Here is a 23,572-nt window from a genome sequence, read left to right on the forward strand (position 1 = left end):
AACGGCGTAGGTTGCTGTGTATCTGTTTATGGAAATGTTTCATAGGTGATTTGAAATATGTCCCTTGTGATTGAGTGTGAAACATTTCTATAATCAGATACACAGCAACCTACGCTGTTAAGTGTATACCCCTAATGTATTTTCAAACAAATGTTTATATGCACATACGCTGTTCGGACAATTTTTTTAGACAGTGCAAAACACAGTGTATTCAAAAATAATCTGTATGATTGTACAAAAAATGAACATTGCCAATCTGACGCATAAGCGTTGCTCACTGTCTTTTTTTTTTCTTTCAACATTTTTTAAATCTCATGGCATAATATAAATAGTTTCAGAGTTCACTTCACCTTTTTTAAGTAGTTGTATCATCAACTGCCCTAATAAAGTAGTACTGACTCGAACATTATCCTTCTTTAAAAGATAATTCTCAGCATTCTTTCCATCTTCCTGTCTTCATCTACTAGCTTCTACCACCAGGATGATTCACCTACACGTCAGTTAAAACAATTCTTCTTAATCGAAACGGATAGGTGTCCACAATGGCCACAATGGAACAAAACATTACGTGCTGCAGCTTCAGTTGAAGTAAATCAATCAACCTACTGATGAATATGCCTTTCTCGAGGAAAATTAATAGCAATACAATGTTAAGAAAATTATTTTGAGCTTTTTAGTGGAATGTCTTCACTTGTCATAAGACGAGTGGATACAATCCCCTTGAATTCCACCACTTAATTGTATCTTGACAGATACGTATTTCGACCTCAACAGTAAGGCCGTTTTCAGTGTCTCGTACTTGACTCGACGAGTCGAAAGTCGAGTCAAGTACGAGACACTGAAGACGGCCTTACTGTTGAGGTCGAAATACGTATCTGTCAAGATACAATTAAGTAGTGGAATTCAAGGGGATTGTACAAACTCGTCTTATGATAAGTGAACAATACAATGTTATAAGAATAACTCAGTGCCTTATAACATTTGTTGAATTTCGCATTGAACACAATGGTGAAAATAAAGTCTGATTGATATATACGGAACTCGACTCTTTGGACCTCGTATCAAATATTAAATTTGGAGTGAACATACAGCCTTTCGGTACACCTTACAGAAAGGCCACAAGGTCAGCAGCATGTTTGTGAATTTAATCTAAAGAAAACACGAGCTCAACAAACTGCTAACATAGTTTAGGCGAGTGCACAGGAAAACTTCCCGTAGCTAAAACTGGCACTGACTGCAGGCAGCGAAACGCTGAAACACATAAGATTACGGAACGTTTCCTTTCGTATCGCATCAGCAGGAATGGTTTCACAGGAAATCGAGTTTATTGTTTCAAGACTCCATTCTTCTGTGGGTCCATTCAAGAATTGAGGCAATCAGATACGATACGTTCACAAGCTAAAAATAGCAGATTAGTTTTTTCCCTTTGTAAAATTCAATGGAAACGTTTCGTTTACTATTAAATTTGAAATTTTTGGCACTTTTTGGCACACATTAAACTGTTTTGACTTGAATATTTATTTATCCATCTTATATGATAGCCTTAACATATCAATTAAACGAAAAGGATGTTGCCTACTTTCGCCTTGATAAAAATTGAATAATGAATAGATCATACGCAGATTTCAAATTATGAACAAGCAATGTTTTAAAGTCCACTTGCTCATACAATATAATAAAATCCATGTACATAAATAGGAATTATTGTTCTTTTTATGATAAAGTTATACCAAAAGAATTCAATTACTTAATATAATAAAACATATACGAGATACGTATATAAGAACTCCATGTATTTCCACTCCAGAGTTAGATATTTTTAATGGCAAAACGTTGTTTGCCCATAGAATGAAACAACGATGCATACATTTTTTCTATACATTTATTCATGGATCATTGTCGTTGTTTGTTGGGTAGGCTTCCTTGAACGGATCAAAATCATTTTTCGATGGGTTTGATGTATCAATCAAAGAGATCCAAGTAAACCATGCTTCAGTTCAGTTGTGTTATTTTGCGACAAATTTTTGTTGTCTAACAATCATCCAAATTTCGGACGTTCCACGTTTTAACGATTTTCCGATGTTATTGGTAATTTAAACTATGACGCGAGTGGCAAGTGACCGCGATGCACTAAGTAGGTTCTGTGTTCAAAGTATTTTTTCCGGATGTTAGTGGATTACTGGTGACATATGATCAAAAAATCTGCCTTACGTATAACGCACAATTTACCAACAACCAGGCTTCGGAATTCTCACTCATATGAATAAAAACCTGCAATTAATCCATTTAGCGGAGTGTGATTTTTCATGGTCCCCTTGTGAGGAAGTATTCTCATACAACATTTTTATCCGGATAGAATGGCGGGTGATAAATTCGTGAGCGCCGGATCGCCGGATAATTTAATTTTAATCCACAAATTTTCCTTCTCGTCACCTCATCAGATAAATTTTACAAGCATATTTACAAAAATTTAGGACCGCAACGGGATTCGAACCCAAAACAATTTTTAAAATGTTCAGAGCGCCCACTAAAACCACGTCACCACATTAATTGATTGAAAGCGAAGGGAAAAACTGCTGTATCGAACCTTCTGCTTATCGTGGCGCATCGTCAGATTCAATCAGCTTGGGCAAAAGGCAAAGCAAGCGGCATTGTTTTTCGCGAAACATGGGAAGAAGGATAACAATTTTTCGCACCATCGCTTGTGCCGGAGTTTATCGCACTGTAATTTATCCAGATAAAATGCATGGTGGAGTGATCAGTTGTCGCGTGAGTGAGTGAGAAATCCGAACCCTGCCAACGACAGCTGTTCTCCCTCAAGCGTGAAGTGTGAGGTCTCCGGATATGGACGATCCGCGTTTCAACGATTTGGTGAGATTGTTTCAAAACATTTTTTCAATATGTTTCTAAAATGAGTAAAACTAAATAGGCGCTGGATTGTGGAATGCAGAAGTTTGCTTATTGTAAGCGAAAGTGACCTCGGCCTGGTCATGAAATGCACGGCAGTCTGAAATGGGTCACTGGAGCTAGTACTTTCTAATTCACGAACTAAATCTGACTGTAAAAGTATGTAAAACAGGCAGCTTTTTTCCATAACATCACTGCACAGTGGCTAAAATCGTGTTTTTAGCGCGTTTATTTAATAGAACCTTTATTATGTGATTTAGTGTAATGGCGTCTTAGACACATTTTCTCAGTAAGACGGCCTTCGTTGGAGTTATTCGGCCTTATGATCAATCCCCCTAAAAGTGAGATGAGAATTTTTTTTTCCACTTCACAACATATAAGGTTTGATTCTTCAAAGTTGTAGCAAAAGTTCGTAATTTCATTACTTTTGGAAATTTATTGCTTTTTATGCCAACAAGTTTTGAACATGTTCTTGAGATCGAAGTAGGTTGCGATGCAAAGTGGACGCGAGAATTTTCCGTGCGTCATTTTTTCAATCAAGTGTAAAATTTGGTTTTTCATGACATTATCCGGTATTGAGTTGGGGCTGGCTTTTTTAGCCCCCATCAAACATTGAAGACAACGGTGAAAATTATCACTCGGGCGGAGAAGACTTATCATTCTCTTCATCATCTACATGATCAAGCACAAAACCACTGACGAAACTGAATCGAAAAAGTCCCATAGTGATAGGCTTCCCAAATCACGTCTGCAAAAGCGAGCTCAACATTGCCCTCCTGAGAGCATTTCGTACGATCAACAATTCATTTGCACGAAGTAGGGTGTGAAGTTACAAAAGTTGATGAAATATTTATAGGAAGAAGATCCTTTTGAGCAACGCTCCCAGGGCAACACATTTTGTTTCCAAAAAATATGTTTCATTGAGTGTGGTCGTATTTCTCATTTTTCAATCATTTTTATTACTAATTATATTCGCGTTCTAACCGTACATGTTTTCTTTTATTTTTTAAGATGCTATTCCGCAAAATTTTAACATTAAAACACAAGACGCTCAGGTTTTATATCTAAAATTTATCAAATATGAACTAGTCTTCAGAAAACTCAAAATGATTTTTAATGATAATCGTGTGCGAAGTATTTAAATCTAAAATTTATACTAGCCCAACTGCTGTGCATATGTATAACACGAGCTGTGCATATGTATAACACGAGTAACTGCAAACTGCATACTACAGTTTTATTATATTTTTTCTAAATTAGGGTGCATCTTGGGGTGCATATTAGTTTTAATCAGCATACTTATGTTATTATGTTTATACTGCCTTCCGTCTTCTCACATAATCTTTTCAGGATTCAAGAATTCTATTTCAATTGAAGCAAAACCTATTTGCTGATTTTATCAAAGATATTCCTCGAATGACAATTGGTTTTCCCATCTCTGAAGACAACAGTTAATCACAAAACGAACTGGTATTGAAGAAAGGATCTTGTGGTCAAACCAGGTCAAACGATTTGAAATTTGGTGAGAAAATTCCATTGTATTTATTATTAACGTATATTGAAACTATGTGACCACAAATTCAAAATAAACCATCAGGGCACCCAATTGAAGCGATTTGGATAGGAAGAGTGGAATTGCCAACTTCCTATTGTTAACATTTTGTGGATAAAGGGCGGGCTCTTCTCCCAATCTATTGGGTCAATCTGGGGAACGAGGGCTTAATTATATTATTTATTGTACGAACTTTCTTCTGGAAGGAGATTCTCTACTCATCCCGTGGATTTTGCATAAGCGTATTTGCTTATGGACCCACCCACCCATTTTTGGCCCTTCATACAGGAGTTTGATGAAATACTAACAATATTATAATTAGGAACAAATCGTTTGTCAAATATGACCAGTGCTATTGGCAGGTGCCTTGCTACAATAGATGGTAGTATCATCATCATCATCATCACAAGTTTTGAACATGTTCGATGTATAAGCATACAATCATATGGAGACGCATGGTGCATTGGTTCATCAACTCCTTGTGGTGGGTGATTGATTTTTACCTTGCAAAGTAGGAAATGGTTTTTGATGAAACATTACTTACATTCGCTTACAACTCTACAATACAGGTATTAATTTAAAGTTCATTACTTGTACTTTGTTATGCGCATGAGATTGACTGCCACAATTTGCCAGGTATCAAGTAGCAGTAAAATATGACAAAAAATCCAATAAAACTGTTATAACTTTTTTTCATTTTTCAAGTTTTTAAGTTACAATAGCCACCCAGCGGTGTATTTTAATATTATCTGAAACTTTCTAAAAAAAAGCAAAAAATTTAGAAATGAAAATTAAAAAGATATGATGAAAAACCCATTTTTGAGAGGTTGTAGGCATAAACGGTAAATAATCGTTAAGAAAAATTATTTTGAGCTTTTTAGTGGAATGTCTTCACTTGTCATAAGACGAGTTAATACAATCCCATTGAATTCCACCACTTAATTGTACTTGACAGATACGTATTTCGACCTCAACAGTAAGGCCGTCTCCAGTGTCTCGTACTCGTAAGTCGAGTCAAGTACGAGACACTGAAGACGGCCTTACTGTTGAAGTCGAAATACGTATCTGTCAAGATACGATTAAGTGGTGGAATTCAACAGGATTGTATTAACTCGTCTTATGACAAGGGTAAATAATCTCCAAAAGTAACGAAATTACAAACTTTGTGTCTTCGACAAAGTTTTTCAGGAGAACTTTTACTACAACTTCTATGAAGAATCAAACCTTATATGTTGTAAAGTGGAAAAAATAAATTTTTCATCACACTTTTAGAGGGATTGATCAGTAAGCCGAATACCTCCAAAAAAACGCATGACCTTTCTGACTAAATGTCCCGAAGGCACCATTGCGCTAAATTGCATAATAAAGGTTCTAAAATAAACGCGCTCAAAACACGATTTTAGCCACTGTGCACTGTAGGGGTTAGTTTGTACACGCACGCACACGCATGCAGGGATTGATGTATTGATCACCGAGTTGGCTATTGGAAAAAAAGTATATGACTCATTTGACGATTTTAGCGTTTGAGGTGGGGGCTGCCTCTTTTAATCTAACTATTCTTTATTATTGCGAATTTATTCAATCTTCCAAAAATTTTGTTGAAGGTTCAAAGGTTCTCTAGGATATCAAACATTTGTCAATGCATGCTTTAAAAATACTCGAACAAAGTCATACAGAAATCATACAGAAATAATTTCCCCATGCTAATTTCCATGCAAACTTGAAACGGCTTGTGCTAAATCAGTTTTTATCCAAATCAGCTCAAATTTTCGGAGAACCCTCAGAACATGAGATGAGCGTGGTGGAGCAAAATACTTTTTTTAACCACCCTAGTGTCTTGAATGCTTTCAATTAATAACTGAGGAAATGCGAATAGAATACTAAGTTGTAAAGCACGCCAAGTTCCAGTTGGAACGTAGAGCCATAGAAGAAAGTGTCTAACCAGCGAGCGTTACGGGGAGTTTAGTCGCAACAAAAAATAAGCGATAGCCGCCCAAGAAGTTTGTTTTTCTTTTTTTCTAGAAAAAAAAGCTACTTCGATATTTTTTTAAAATTTACTGCCACGTGGTAGATTCTGGTGGTGAATGCTTTGATAGCACGCGCTATTTATACTGCGGATAAATTTTACACATTTATTAGAGCCTTGGAGAATTATCACAAAAGTTGTTATTTGTTACAAGGCACAATACCACCTTTAACAAATGATGTTGATCACAAGATTTACAGCGCCATAGCAATCTAATACATACATACTAACATTTACTATTTTTCTTTACGATCTATTATTGCTTCTCTGTTTTAAAGGAAAATATTTTACGTTTGTTTGTTTTTAAGAATCTCGATGAGTTCCAATCTTTTCAATGAATCGAAGCCTACATTGATTAAAATATGTAAATATTTTCTACATCTCGAATGCCAAAAAGGCACTCTTTGGAACTCACTGGACTGCTATAACCGAACATAAAGTTTTGTTCGTTTACCAATATGGTCCAATTGATTGCAAAAGCCAACACAGCGCCGTGGTGTCACAAAAGGCTACTGAAGAGACATTCCGAGGAGTGTTTAAACGTATGATGTAATATGCAATATACATATACAATACAATACAAACAATATACAAACGTTTGTCTTAAGCGGTTACTGGACGGAAAACGGTTTGGCTAGACGGAAAATGTCATTTTGCCGAATGAGACTCACGACCGAAAGGGACATATGGCCGAACTGGCAATTTGGCCGACTAGGTCAATTAGGCAAAAATATTATGAGCGTCATTAGGCCGCAAATGTCATTTGGTCAAACGTCAGGCCGAACAAGTCGTTTGCTCAGTTTTGACTGTACATATCAATGGTTGCTACTCCGTGATTGACCAGAATCAGTGTAATTGCTCAATTAAACAAATGAAAGGGTAAGATATGAGCCTGCCTAGGGCTGAAAATCTTTTTAACCTTCTGTCTGTGCTCAAAAAAAGTTACGTTGTCTGTGCTCTGGGGTCAAATTGACCACAAATTGAAATTGCCATAACTTTTTTATTGTTTGGCCAAAATTTTGGATTTTTGGAGCTGTTTCGAAAGATAATTTAATCATCTTTCAGGTCGTAACTGAAGATTATTTATTGGTGGGCGGGTATATCGCGGGGAGTGGGTTTCGTGGAAAAGGGTACAAAAACAGTGACTTTTTATGCCTATTTTACTTACATCTGAAAATCCTACCCATTTTGAACTGCACCTTTTCAAAAAGGTTATGCAGGAAGGCGTGTACTTTGGCATGAGGCATTGATTAGTTTAGAATTAGTGTTTATTTGATAGATCGTGCTTTTGTAGTTCTCGTCAGTTCGAGCAAAAAAAATGTGCAACCTTTCTCAGCAGGCAAAAGCCTTTAGGCAAGCATTGCGCTTAGTAGATTTCAGATCATGTTATTGCTTACCAAACGAAACGCATTTAGTAATACGTTGAATTGGTTTGTATCGCGGTTTTTGTTTTTTAGTTTTTAAACAATTTCGTTCAAAAAATCACGTGAATTCATGATTATTTTTAATCGATAATCAAGGCAGCTTCCAAAATACTATTTACCTTCCCAATTAGCCAATCTTTCTCGTGGTGTTCAGGTAGATGCAGAGGATTCTTCGGTCTGAATGTCGAACTAATTATCCTCTCTTGTCATAAGACGAGTTAGTACAATCCCATTGAATTCCACCACTTAATTGTATCTTGACAGATACGTATTTCGACCTCAAATGTAAGGCCGTCTTCAGTGTCTCGTACTTGACTCGACTTATACAATTAAGTGGTGGAATTCAATGGGATTGTACTAACTCGTCTTATGACAAGTGAAGACATTCCACTAAAAAGCTCAAAATAATTTTCTTATTAATTATCCTCTTCTAATCCCAAGTTGACTTTAAGGACATGGTCGGCATCGACATTGAAAATAATGTTAGAGAAAGACTAGTAAATTGGTGAACCGTGTCTATTGTTATTGCTTAGCTAATCCCGATAAGCAATTACGAGGGGAACAATAAAATGATGAACAATTTTTCTTTTTTTGTTAAATGACCTATTCGGTTAAATGGCCCCTTCTGCCAAACCCCCAAACCCCACGGCTTTTTGTCAAGTTCAGTTCGGCCAATGGATATTTTTTGCCGCATGATCCGTTATACTTATTCGGCAAAACAACTTTTTCGGACAAATGACCAGTTCGTCCAAACGACATTTTCGGCCATATGCCAACTTCGACCAAATAATTTTCGGCTAGATGGGTTTCGGTCTAATAGTTCGTTCGACCAAATGGCATATTCGGAATGAATTTCCGACTGACTAACGAACTAACGACCCCTTCCCCATAAAAAAAGGTGTGCTCATGGACCTTTGGTGAAAACATGTTTTGAAATTGGAATTTGCTAATATTACATTTCTTACACTTAATGACTCTATTCTGTAGTACACTATTTTCATATAGTTTCAACATTTTGGATTCAATCATTGATTGAATTAGTTTTATTACATGTGGAAGATGAAAGCAAAACATTGACAAAACAATCATTTTCCAAAGTATATCAAATCATATTTTATTATTTTTATATTTTTGAATATTTGAAATTTTTGGGTCAAAATGTACTTTTTTCGTGCAAATTTGCAAGCCTTGCTGGTTGGTCACATTAACTATACATTCGGTACAAAATCAACGCTGTAAATAAAACTAGCAGGATTAATGAGATGAGTGTATAACTTGTGCGTGAACATTGTGGTAGGACTTCATTTTATTTTGACAGTTAAAATCCGCGTGTAACATTAGAGAAGATCTTTCCCTCGAAATGCACAGTACACTGAATGCTCATCAAATGCATGTGCTTGCTGAACACATCTCTCATCTAAAAATAGTAAACACCTCCAAAGTACTTGTTAAATATTTGATTAAAACATCTATCTAATTTGTTGATGTTCAAGTGTTGCGAAAAGCATTGAGAGTAAAAAATGTGCCGCTATCCTGGACGTCGCTAATTGGAACTCCAATTTCCATTGTGTTAGAGGTATTCCATCATCAGATTTGCCATCTAGCTGGAAAATAAGCACAAACCGGATAAGTGTTCATTCTGAAGGAAATAAAATTATCCATTAGCTTGAACAAAAGCGAAAATTACTCTTTTACTCTTCCTATACCGCCTACATACTTTTTCTTCGAAACGTTATTTTTGATTCTTGTCTGTGAACACCAGATGCCGATGTAGCCGATGAGCTCAATCCAAACTTGCCTATTTTTCCTAGGATTTTTTTTTCACCAAAAGTATGCAAAAGGAATATTGATAACTCACGCGGTCGAAAACAGATGTCGCTACTAGATATGCCACATCACAGTAGTTTTAACACTTAACTCGCTCAACCAAAATTCAAAAATTCAACTCTAATGCAAACTTTGTGTTTATGTACGCCAGCAAGTGGAAATATTTGAACTCAAATTTTTGTGTTCAATAGCGTTAAATTTTACATCCAACCGTTTCTTGTACGCAATATTGAATACAAGCTCCATAGTAACGACAACTTGTAATATTTAAAGAAATGGAAAAATAAGTCGAATCAAACGGAGCCTTTTTGTTACATAATATATGCTATAATATTTTTAAACTATGCAGAAGCTGCAGGTATTCCCACTAAATGTTTACGATTCATAATCCATTTTTGTAGTCTTACAACTGAATGTTGTCATGTGAAGATGTCATTTCCGATTTCAGTAGAACAAGTGAGTAATACTCAATTGTTCCTCACCTTTTTCGCCATATTCATACAAATGAAAATCAGGTTTAAAAGAGGTTTAGAAACTGTGTTTGATTAAAACGTGAAAATAAAGCGTGAAGCTGATATTATTTTTAAATGAAATTAATGCTATGACGTGATGACTGCATTGCGATGAATGATTATGTGGCATTTTTTTAGTTGGGCCGATTACGTTCAAACGTCTTAAAACCACACTTGAGGATTTTAGATCAATCGATAAGCATGTTTTAGCGGTTACTTGAAGGAATAATTCTGAACAAGTAGAAAAAAGTGGAAAAAGGATAAAAAAATATAATTTTAACTAAATTTGTCTCTTACTTTTGTTGGGCAAAAAGGTTATTTGAAATTTTGAAACATTGACGTTGAAATACAATTTTTAATTTTCAACTTCTAAAATAATAATAAACGAAAAGAATAAATTTTCTCAGCATAGATAGAAATTTTTCGTTTTCAATGCATAATAGGGATTGATATTTATTTTTATTTTGCACATTTAGAAAGTATAAAACGATTAATCTTGCGAAGTATTCTAACATTTGATTTTTCTTCCAAATCGATGCTAATATTATCATTAAAGTATTATTATGTAAGTAGTTTTAACGAACGTTTTGAACATAATCGGCCTTTGACTTGACTAAAAATCGTCAATATAAAAATATCATATACTTTTTTTTTCAAATAAATGTTGAAAGCTTGAGATTAATTATTCTACTATTTTTATGCTACGAACCCATGACCATGCTTTTCAAGGAAATAATACAACTCACCATAGAAAAGCTCTCCCATCTTCTAGCAAAGCGATAGATTCCACCATTTTACGCAATACATCGTACTTCTAGAGATGAGTCAAGAACCACTTTCTGCATTACGACCGGAATCTCCCCCCGTTCGCCTTATAGGATGAGTCATCACAACAACCCTCACTGGATTCCCTGACCCAACATGAATGCTTTTTTCTAGAGAGGATATTCTTTCACTTCATTTTCCCAGGAAATACCAATACGCCATATTTGATCCGTTTCATGTGGTTAATTTATTAAACTAAATCTCCAGATAACTAAAAACTTCTTATCTAACAGCAGTGACCTTAGATGCTAAGGTAGGAAAATAATACACTCTGGCGAACATTCTCCGTTAATAATTAAAACACTTCTATCCTCTCTTACTCTCTATGTTTTTGTGTTGCACGCATTCAATCACTCGCTCAGCCCCAAAATCCCCCCTCATCACATTTAACTGGCGCCATTGATGGCACACTCCTTGTTCACGGCCAGCTCCAGGGCCTGTTCCAACTTGAGCGATTCGTTTTCCTCGCACAACCGATCCATAATCTGGCCCGTCCTCAACCCGGTCACAAACTTATCCAGCAGAATTGCCTCCAGAGTCTCCCCAAATTTGCAGTCCACCGACAACTTCTTCAGCCGACCGTACCACTGAGTCACATTTTCGTAACCCTCCTGGCGGGCGTTGTAGAAGTTCGTTCGCTCGCGGAATATGGCCACCTGAGGGGTGTACTGCTTCCGCAGGAGGGTGCACAACTCATCGAAGGTTTTATTTTTCGGTAACACTGGATTGCAAAGGTCCCGCAAGGTTTTATAAGAATCCCCACCGATGACACTGATCAACAGCGCAACTTGCTTCGTTTCGGGGATATCATTCACTTCAAAGAACTGTTCCAACCGTTCCTGGTACACGTTCCAATCGTCAACGGAACCGTGGAACTCCGGAATCGTACCGATCAAGTTTCCAGCCATTATGAGAGAAGAATTACTTTTTGCTTGTCTCCGGCAAACCTCAACTAATCAACTGAGTGGCATGACCGTCCGGAAGATTGCTTTTATGAACGGCGCCCCCACGGTGGTGTAAGTGCTTCGATGGGTGCATGCGTCTATACGGTTATTCGTTTATTCTCATACGCGGCTTATAGTGTCGCGATAGGACTGTGCTGTGTTCGGACATGCATATGGTCTGGTGGTGTGCGGTTGGGGAATCCCCTTCGATCGCGTTCACTGTATGGTATACTGATGGGGGAGTTTTTTTTATTTTGGTGTAATACTTGCCTCTGTTTTGCCAAGAAGAATCGTGTAAATAGAAGTGATTCACCTTTCCTAGAAAGCTACTGAACTTGAACGAGCAGGAATTCGGTATAAAGCGAAAGATGAAAATGATGTCATTCTAATGAAAGTAGGCGAATTTCATAATAACTGATAATTTAGTTGTGAAATTTTGATAGAGGGCCACAAAGAATTAGTTTTTCTTACCACAAGAATTATTTTTACCGTTTCTTGTAAATTGTCCAATTATCAAAGAAGTTTTCAGGAAAACCATAACAAATATAAGCATAAATGCACAAAAAAAACTATACTAGAGGAAAAATTTAATATTAATCGATTCCTCCGTATGTTCTTCGTTAGAAGTTTTGGCGAGTATAGTCACGTCACTTGTCGAAGTGATGAGTCATATAAGAATGTTACTATTTTTGATACAGTTTCATACCATTTATCCAAGATTATTAGAAAAAAGTCGATGAAAATAATCTTGCATGATCAAAAGCGGTGATGATCTCTGTTACACATCCCGCATTTACTAAGGATTTTCTCAATGTTCCGGATTAGGAGGTGGATTTTTTTGGCCTCTATTGCCTTAAAGACAATCCTCACGGAATCCAAAACTGAAATTACTCCCGTTTTCAAGGGCACCCCACTCAAAACGAAAGCCACGCTCAACTGTCATATTTATTAATCCGCGCATGCTGTGACGCAGCTAAGCTGAAATAATAAAACGAGCAAAGGGTAATGTTTTTAACATAACCGCGAGTAGACGTAGGACTTGTATAAACGTAACGTATTTACATTTAACTTCTAACTTTTGGATCTATGGAGTTTGATTATAGGTATTGATATTGGAAACAAAACTTCCATGCTGTGTAGAATTATTAGCAATTTGTTTATTCAAAAACTCTGGAAATAAAACTAATAATTAAATACATAATTAGAATTTCTCTGTTTCTAACTATTATGCCATTATTTACTCAAGCAAATGTAGGGCATTTATAGATTTCTTATTGATTTTAAGTTTGAAAATTCTATTAATAATATTTTAAGACTTAGGCAAAATGTGCTTTCCAAACAAAGAAATACAGCACCAATTTCGTCACTTTTTTTGCTAACATGCGTGCTCACTACTGAAAAATATCACAACAATAAGAAACAAATCAAGGAGCCGTAACCATACTAAAATAGAGGAGGTACTGCTAATACATCAACGAAAAATTATTTAATGTTTTGATTCCATGGTTTGTTTGCAAACTCCGAGTCGACGTCAAGTTTAATAATTCAATTTCTCAGAAAATGAAAAACAAAGAATAAGATAAAGTTTATTTAGGTATTCTTCTGGAAATTATTTTTTGTGGATTTTTCTAAAACATTTACATGTAATACAGCGAAATTTCCTAATCTAAAATGGATATTAACACTATTGCTGATTGTGCATCTTTAATTGCTAATGCCTACTGCAAATAAATGAAATAATTATTTGAATCAAATTTTTATTTTCATCAGTGTAGTTGATTTTTCTGCTGGGGAATTAGAACGGTTATAGTACAACCATGTTTTAATGTGCGTGTCGTTTAGCCCTTTCTTTCATGCATATTCGCAGACCCACCTTTAGTTCTACCGCTGGTGACTGCATGCTGTCGCTGTGTAGGTAAACAGCGAACAAACGAACGAAACGAAAAATGCGCAAGCAAAAAGCACGTCAGTACGCGCTGCTGTCACAAAATGTAATGACTCGCATATTCGGTTTGACGAAGCCGCGCTGCTGCCATCTAGTGGAGACGGACGTGTGCGTGAAATCACTGTATTTCAACATGGTGAAGATAGGAAATATATTTTAAAATGCTTATAAAATGTTTCAAAAACTGATTTACTAAAAGATTTTAAATACGTAGTATTAGAAATTTGGAAAACTACATGTTTGGCTACTTATCAATACATGTTTTTTTAATCAAAATAATTCGGCTTTAGTATTGCTAATCTGAAAGTAAATGAAATTTCTAACTCGAAAAATCTAACTATTTCCGGCTAAGACGCGTTTTAACGGTTTAACAAGAATTTTAAAATTCACGTCCTATATGCCTTGCCGGGTGAAATAAAAAAGCATCACCCAACCCCCATTTTGTTTTCTCACTGCCGTCAAGGCGAATGGGAGGCACCTGAGACGAGACCTGCAAAGACGCTGCTTCTTTTCTCTTGTTTTGACACTTGTTCTTCTTTTCATCACAGTTGACCAGCCCCGTGGCAAGAGATGCTTCTCAGCGTAGCGAACATCTTCATGAATATGTCCAGCATACATTTTGAAAAGTACTTCTCCCGAATCGTGCCTTTACAAGCAACTGGATTTTATCCAAAATATTGTTGGCTACACTTTTTCAATTTGGTCAAAAATAATACCAGTTATTATGGGCATGTCAATATAATCCTAAAACATCTTTCAGCACACCATTTATTTCATTTCATTTTCACTAATGAATGTTGTTCGATTTGCATCCCCGGACCATTTCAACTGTGATGCTCGTCACAGTATAAACAATAATAATATCTTTTGTTTGATTCGGGCAGGAGAACAAGTTACGAAATATGATTTCGTGTAGCGTTTGATTTCACCTGTAGATTCCCTCCAATTCGTAAGTTTATTATATTTTATCATCAAATAACATAATTCTCATGGTCAATGATGTAAATCTTGCAAATTATTTTGAAAACAATGTTCAGATTTAACCAAAACAAGTAGTAAACAAAACACATGATGTTTATTTTCGTACAATAACAACGGACGGTAATGAGCTACCGTCCGTGGACATGGTGGCTATTGTCAAACCCCTTGTGATAGTATAGGACGCCAGGGGGGTGCAGTTGACCATCGAGTTTCAACTGTTTACTTGACTGTTTCACCTAAGCCCCAGGTGGACCCTTCTGAGCACAATAAAAGTGTATCCAATTCACGAAATAGTTAATTCATTTTCATAAGGATTTTTATACCGGGAACAAAACACAGCTTTATTACTGATTATTAACAAGCTAAACGGAAGGTTTGGAATACTCGTTAAAGTAAAAAAGTCTTGGTAAAACAAAAATGATGTGGAATATTTTATTTGGGATACCAATACTTTCACTCAAAAAGCTGCTGGTTGCACCTGACAGTTCGTGACAGCAGTTGACTGGCAGCAGCTGAAGTTACATTTTTTCCTCTTTGCAGGTCTCGTCTCAGGGAGGCACTGCTTCTTTTATAAACAAAGAAAATCTTCCGGTAGACCCGAAGGCCCGTGATATACCGCATTCTGATGTCCGTGTTAGGAATGCACGGGATTGGTTACATATTAAATTTTTACTGGCTTTGACAAGAATTGAAATTTTCAATAGCTTATCGTTAAAAATCTTAAGTTTCAATGAAATAGGCAAAATGGTGGAGAGTGTCCGAGTCGATTGATATATAAATCTCAAAAATCAATCGAAGATAAAGGCGCTAATAACGTTCAAAATCTTCCCTTCCAGCGTAACGCTCTTGATTTCCAAAAATTCTAAATGGCTCCCAGTATAGTAAAGAAAGACGTAAGTCCTACGTCAAAAAAGACAGTTGTGCGTTGAATGTTGAATGTGTGCCCATGAAAACGCGAGTACACTTAGGTTTGGATGCCGTGAGGGTTGGATATGATCAATATGGAAGCGCATGGTATTCCAAGTAAGTACTTATTTTATAAAGATTGGATGGCTACATCTAAAAGAAATAAAGTCAATTTATTAGTCATGTGAAGGTAATAAAAGTATAATAATAACTGGTTTTGTCACTCCCCGATTTTGTCTACTCCCGCTTTTATCACGTTTTCAACACGATTTTATCACGTCCCGATTACATCGCGTTTTCGACCCAACTTTGTTACCCCAAATTTATTAATAAATTTCAGTCTTTCTTCTTATTTTAGTAAATAATACCGCTAACAATAATGATTTTCATGAAATACCTTTTTTTGTAGGCCTTTTCGACTTGAAACTACGGGTTCTGTTCACGTATTTTGCTTTTCCAAGGCATAAACGGATTCTGTTGGGTCTCCAGTAGCCAGGCGAGTAAAAGCGTCAAAAGCGTGGGATTGCCAATCCGGAAATGGCGAGAGAAACAAGGTGCTTTTAGGAAGATGTTGCGTGTGCTAATTGGGTGACCATTGTTGCAATAAAACCGCAATAAATAACACCGAATGCCAAAGAGCTGTACGAATGTTACTTGGGATAGTATGCAATTCATTTGAAAAGCTGTTGAACGGTTTTTTTTTGCTTTTTATGTCCTGTGATTTCTAATTTCTATAGAAAGGTATAAGCACGATTTTGATGCGCTGCTGTTGTTTTCAGATGACGTTTAAACAACAGATCTATCGCTCTATGATTCATAAGTGCCATTTATTATGTTTTGGCGTCTCACTTTTCACTTCTAATTCTCACTTTTCAAATTACCTATTCGTCCAAATTTCATATTCAGCCAAATGACACTTTCGGCCAAACGACCCTTTTGGCCAAAAAACCCTTTCGGCCAAATGATTTTCGGCCTAATGGTCTGTTCAGCCAAATGATACTCGGCCAAACAACATTCGGCCAAATAGCATTCGGCCGAACGGTATTCAGCTAATCTGCCCTTCCCTATTCGGCCAAATGTCCTATTCGACCAGATGTCCTATTCGTCCAAATGACTTTCGGCCAGATTTCGGCCAAACGACCCTTCCCCGTCCGATTGACGTAAATTTACTTCTGTTCTTAAAATTACACAACTACAATGACAAAAAAATTACACGTCATGACGTGAAAATAAATTTTATTTATTTTTACGTTATGGCATGTTAATAGCGTGGCATGTTATGGCATGGCACGTTATGGCATGTTAAATACAGTGTATTTTGCCTGGAAATACGCTTCCGTCAATGGATTTGATGGCATGGGGAATTTCCTTTCAACTGTTTCAAGAAAACATTTTGTAGAAGGTTAATTTTTTATTTTTAAAAAGTCTTCCACTTTAATGATGGATTTTTGTTTTTCATTTTTGATTTTATTTTTCAATGTGTAATTTATAATTGTTAATTTATAGAATATTAGTTTTGTCATACAATATATGTCGGTATACCAGCTCTAAAAATGATTTTTTTTTTTTCATAGCACTTTCGTCTCTTGAATGTACACAATCATAATCCACAAACAATAATCCACTTTCCGTCGTATCGAAGGTCAGCCTAAAGTAGCTCCCTCCTTCAGCATAATTTTGAACCAGTTCACTTCATGGAATCCTTGTCATTTTGTTTCCGCCAAATAAAATACATTTTCTTTAAAAAAGAAAACAGATTGTAAAAATGTTAAAAATGCAATTGTAAGAGGATCTGAAATTGCTTCGAATAAAAAACTAACCTGCTAGATTTCATTGCCGATTCCAAGTTACAGATTAGATTAAGTTCCATTTGTGGTGGTATCTACAATATTTTTTCACGATGGGGATTAATTCTCTTCGTCTGTTCTAATCTAATGTGCACTGCAAAACACCTCCTGTCTCTTTAAAGTTTTCACGAAAAATGCGGATGAAAATTATTTGGTCGTGCTACTGCTAAAAGTAAAACCTCGACTATACAATGGAATAGTACTAAACTCGTCTTATGACAGATGGAGACATTCCACTAAAAGAGCCTTATAATTTTCTCATGGTATTAAGTGTATGTTCTAAGTTGTGGGTCGTATAAACGAATGTTTCTTTTTTTTTGTATTTTAAAAACCATTTTTTGATACAATTCCATATTGCATTTACTAAAAATTTTCTCCAGGGTTTGCAGAAATCGCCTTCAATAGATAACGAACAACAATAAAAGAGAGGCAAAACCATCTTCTAATCATAACAAGACATGAAAACAAGTCACAGAGGGGGGTAAATGAAACGCTTTGTTTTCGCTCATTTTATGTTGGGGAACATATTTCTTTCACACTGCACACACTCCCCGCAATTGAGGCTTTTTAAAAGAAGTTTATTGTGGGGTATAGCCTCGCGAATCAGTTCATTATTATCGCAACAGCTTCCAAAAAACGAAAATGTATACATACATGATATCTGAGAGTTTTTTTCATTCTTCTTTCAATTCAAACCCTGATTTACTCTGTTTTCCGGATGGAATTTTGCCCCTATTGGGATCAAATTTGCTATTCATTACCCCAAGAGTTGAAAGGTTATGATCAATATGGAGGCGCATGATATTTCAAGTATCGTGATCCGGGGAAACATTGATAATATTTTTTATTGTTTTGTAAATATTACCTCCGTAATTGAAATCATGGCTTCTTCCATATTTTTAAAACGAGTACTGCTACATGTAGAATGTATAAGGACGTTGTTCTTGATTATTCGATAATTTAAAACTTGTTTTAAAAATCTTTTTGTAGAGTTTTTTTGATTACATACATGTAAAAAATCGCACGATGGATAAAAGTGAACGCTATCTCCATCAAAATTGCTTGAAATTAACTCCCCTATCAGGGAAAAATATCAGGCATGGGCGGTCAAGACCTTAGGGCAACCTAGAACGTCATGAACAGGTTGAAGTTATGAACAAGAAATTACTAGGTACATTGGCAGCGGGTTGTACTGTCTCAAATTAGGATTTTAATTGAAACGTATCCGTAGAGTTACCGTGATATACAATAAACTATTTTATTCCGCCTTGGACGTCCTAGGCCATCCAATCTATCCTTGAGTTCAGGACTTGAAATCTACAGAAGCAAAACAGTTTTTTTTTTCGTTACTCAGTTTATTTGAGTATTCAACCGTATTCATTACAGCTTATACAAGGTGATAAGAATACCACAAGCCCTGGACTATACTGGGTTATCCAAACTATTCTTGAGCTCGGGACTTGAGATCTACAGCTGCAAAAAAATCTGTTTTCAGTACCTCAAATTTTGATATGCATTCAATTACATCCATTACATTTCCTGAGAGGTCAACACCCAAGCAGCACAACTTGTTTCACTATTGAACATTTCACTGTGTTGCAACTATTCGGAAAGGAACAATCTTTGCGTATGTGCCATAAAATATAACTCTTTTGCAATCTACAAAGCGCAAGGGGTGGAGCCTACGGACACATCCTTCGATTGCAGTAAAATTGCAATAACGTTGCAAAATACTACAGCGAAAAAAATAAAACTGGATTCGATTTATGGATCTTGATTGATAGTCCTTCACTCTACCACAGCACCATTCAAAACTTCGCAGTGCAGTATTCTTTGGTTGTTTGTTTCCAAATGTCAAACGCGTACTGCATTGCAATGTTAGTGAAACATTCATTACAATTTGAACGTTTTTGACATCTTGATGCAACTTTTTCGTGCTTGTTTTTCCAATGCCTTTAATGAAACTGAATAGAAACAAAGTGCTTTTTGGAAGATGTTGCGTGTGCTACTTGGGCAGATATGTTAGGATCGTTCTAGGATATTCTTGGTCATCAAAACTGTCCTTGAGTTCCGGTCATGAGAAATACAGCTGCACGAAAATCGTTTTTCAGTACCCAAAGCTTCAATATGCATTCAATTATATCCATTACATCTCCTGGGAGATCAACGGATACCGTAAGATAATTTTGAGAAATTCTGGATCATCCAAATTGTCCTTGAGATCTACATCTAGTTAGAAGCTATTTTCCAGTACTCAAAGTTTCAATATGCACACAATTACATTCATTACATCTCCTGGAAGGTCAACAGACATCGTAAGATGGTTTTGAAATATTCTGGGTCATCCAAACTGTCCTTGAACTCGGGACTTCAGATCAAAATGAGGAACCGATTTTCAGCGAGAAATTAGATTGCCATTCGAAAAATAGCTTCAGGAACATATTATTAAACTGGTGTAAAATTATTACTTTATCTTTACTTTGTTACGGATAGACGTTTTTATGAATAATCCTTTATTTCTTCCTTTTACCTTATACCGAAAAAACGTATTCATTTAAATATGGCATCCTCCCTTCGCTTTGTACCGGGCAGACGCACGGCCGGATTTATGGGGGGGCCGTGGCTGTCGGCCCCGGGGCCCCTTCCGGCTAAATCTGGCCTTGGGCAGACGCTACCATTATAAGAAGGCATTACCCTTTTCTTCGTCTCATACCTAGCACATTCGATCTTTTAAAGAAGGTTGTATCATCTTCGCCTTATACCGGGCAGATGCATACATTGAAAGAAGGCGTTACCCCTCCTTTCGCCTTAAACCGGACAGACGCGTTCTTTTAAAGAAGTCATTATCAACTCCTTTCGCCTTATACCGGGCAGATGTATCTATTCAATGTAAAATTAGTACAATATCGGGTTCGGATCGGGTATGGGTTTGTGAGATAAAAAAATCGGATCCGGGTCAGGTACGGGTTTATGAACTAAAACACTGAATATTATTTTATTCAGTTTAGTTAATTGTTAGACTAGTTCTTTATTTGGGATTACATTTTTTTCGATAAAAAAAACGAAAATATCTAGTTTGTAATTTCGGGTAAAATTTTATTGCGGGCCTTAATAATTAAATTATGTCGAGTTTGAGGCAAGTACATTATTTAAATCGCAATCCAGAAGAACTTAGCCTGGATTGTATGTAATTAAGCAAAAATCGGAAAATATTTCAATGATGTTTATTCTAATTGAATTCCACCAAATGGCATTCCGCGGAATGATTTTCAGTGAAAAGGTACATTCCGCGAAATGTCTTTCGGAAAAAAGGTGCATTCCGCGAAATGTGTTACGAAGAGTTACATTTCGTGGAATGTCGAATAAAATTCCGCGACGTGTTTTTCGGCGAAATAGTATACAACCGAGTGACGGAAAACACAAGTAACTATTAGCACTATATTTCGCTTTTTTGGCCATATAAAGCTATTATAGAGTTAATATAAAGCATGTTTGCACTGTGACAACGTTATAGTTTTTAAATGGTTATGATTACCTGGGAAATCTACTGCTCTGGCTGTAGATCGCAAGCTCTGGACTCAAGGACGATTTAGATGACCAAGGAAATCCCAATCTTACAATGTCCCTTGGTCTTCTGGAATATGTTATAGACATAGTTGAACACATATCCAAGCTTCTAATGACGAAAAAAGCTAGTGTCGTAGCTGTAGATCGCAAGTTCTGACCTCAAGGACGGTTTCGATGACCCAGGATATTCCAAAACCATCTAGTCATGTCTCTTGATCTTCGCGAATATGTTATGGCCATAGTTGAGTTCATATCCAAGCTTGGAATGACGAAAAAAGCTAGTGTTGTGGCTATAGATCTCAAATTGTGGATTCAAGGACAGTTTGGATAATCCAGGATATGCCAACACCATCTTACCATGTTTCTTGATCTTAAGGATCATGTTATGGATATGGTTGTATACATATCCAAGCTATCATGGTAGTGGGGGCAGCAGGGACTTTGTCCAAGGGCTTGACGACCCCTCCTCATAGCCACTGCGAGTTAGACCGGGACCATCGTCCCTAACCCCTAATCCCAAGGCGTCAAGCGACCTGTGCCGAGAGGATGCATGGCGAGGGAGGTGAAATAATAAGCTAGGCCTTTAACGGAGCCTGTGGGGTACCTGGGCACCCTCCACAGTAATTGTCCCTTACCGCGTCATGCTGGGCTCTGGCGTGGTGGACCTCTTTTCCCGAGCAACTCGTGGGACCAAAATGGAAAACCAAGTCAATTCTTCAATTAGTAGTAGTAGTGTAGGCGACAACCCCTTCGCAAGAGGTGGGTTGTTCAGGTCTCCGCCTAGGAGGCCAGAAGCAATAGTCGGCAGCTCAGTGCGCAGCGCCAGCGTGGGTCACTCAACCTTCCTCTCGGCTAGAAAAACGCCGGTAGGGGTTATTGACGGCCCTTGGCTTGTGGAGGCGATGAACCGCAAATGCGATGGGCTTTCGGCCTTCGAGGTGGCGACGGAACAGCTGGACGCCATCATCGACTTTGCGTCATCGAAGCATAATATCAGCAAGGACCTCAAGAGGAGCTTGCAGAAACTTCGAAAGTCGATGCTGGACGCCAAGCTGGAGAGGGCGGTCGGGACGGCCAAGTGTAAACCCGTGAAATCGGTGGAGTCGAGGTCTTCCCAGACTGAGGCCCAAGGATTCGCGGATTCGGGCAAGGTCGAATCGACCCAAGGCGTGCCAGCGAAGACGGTGGTGCCAAAGTCTACCCAGACTGAGGCTCAAGTATTTGCGGGTACGTCGGGGGTGACTGCTCCAACGGAGCAGACACAAAAACGGGGGAGACAGTCTCCAGGGGATGAGCTCCCTGGGGACGGCTCCAAAACGCGGAGGGTTACTACTCCGAACAAGGGTAGTGGGGCTGGGAAGCTAAACCCCGGTCAGGTACCTCCAAAACCGGGGGAGGAAGGACCTGGAAAGGTCCGTCCACTCAGGAAAGACGGTGGTAAGGGGTTACGGCAGGCTGAAAGTTCTCAGCCGCACCAGACCAGGGAAATAGAGGGGGATGACGCCTCCTGGACCCTGGTCAAGAACAAGAGGAAACCGAATGAGGGTAGCAAGAAGTCTAGGGTAGGCGCCAATCGCTCCAGGGGCGATTCCCTAGTCATCACGGCGGACGAGGCTAAGTACTCGGATGTTTTGAAGGCGATGAGGAGTGACGTCAAGCTCGGTGAACTCGGCGCCGACGTACGTCGAATAAGACGTACCCGGATGGGCGAGATGATACTCGAGCTGAAGCGGGGCGTCTCGCAAAAGGGCGGCGCCTACAAGAAGTTGGCGGAGGAGGTCCTAGGCGAGAAGGTCAAGATGAGGGCACTCACGACGGAGGTGAATCTAAGGGTTAAAGACCTGGACGAGATCACTGAAGTCGAAGAACTCGTCACGGCACTGCGGCGACAGTGTGAAGTGGAGACGCCCACCACAGCCGTTCGGCTACGGAAAGGTCCGGCAGGGACGCAGGTAGCATTGGTTCGGCTATCTGCAGCGGACGCCTCCAAGGTAGTTAAGTTAGGGAGCGTCAAGGTGGGATGGTCGGTATGCCCTGTGCGCATATACGAGCAACCCGAAGTTTGCTTCAAGTGCCTGGAACCGGGGCACAAGCAATGGGACTGCAAAGGCCCTGACAGAAGCAATCTCTGCCGACGCTGCGGATTGGAGGAACAAAAGGCACAATGCTGCACGAACCCTCGCAATTGTTTGATTTGTTCCAGCAAAGCTGTGAACAGCAAGCACCCCATGGGGGGTTCGATGTGCCCGGCGTTTAAGCGTGCTGCTAAATCAAAGTGCAGGTAACGCAGCTGGCTTGCTCGGCCTTGC

General features: G+C 38.0%; 2 protein-coding genes across 2 annotated transcripts in view; one reads left to right on the plus strand and one right to left on the minus strand.

Moving 5' to 3' along the window:
* The window catches only part of LOC134214466 (opsin Rh4), a 371,396-nt gene that overhangs the window by 262,165 nt on the left and 85,659 nt on the right, over positions 1-23,572 (plus strand). The gene's annotated exons all lie outside the window — the stretch shown is intronic.
* LOC134214464 (uncharacterized) lies at positions 11,237-12,047 on the minus strand. Its single transcript, XM_062693829.1, has one exon. It carries the CDS (start codon positions 11,979-11,981, stop codon positions 11,460-11,462), a length of 522 nt encoding a protein of 173 aa, XP_062549813.1. The 5' UTR covers positions 11,982-12,047; the 3' UTR covers positions 11,237-11,459.

Source organism: Armigeres subalbatus, chromosome 2 (assembly GCF_024139115.2).
Source record: "Armigeres subalbatus isolate Guangzhou_Male chromosome 2, GZ_Asu_2, whole genome shotgun sequence".
In the NCBI taxonomy this organism is placed as follows: Eukaryota; Metazoa; Arthropoda; class Insecta; order Diptera; family Culicidae; genus Armigeres; species Armigeres subalbatus.

Bases quoted from the DNA above. Each gene is read 5' to 3' on its own strand.
- LOC134214464 (XM_062693829.1), bottom strand. From the start codon at position 11,981: ATGGCTGGAAACTTGATCGGTACGATTCCGGAGTTCCACGGTTCCGTT.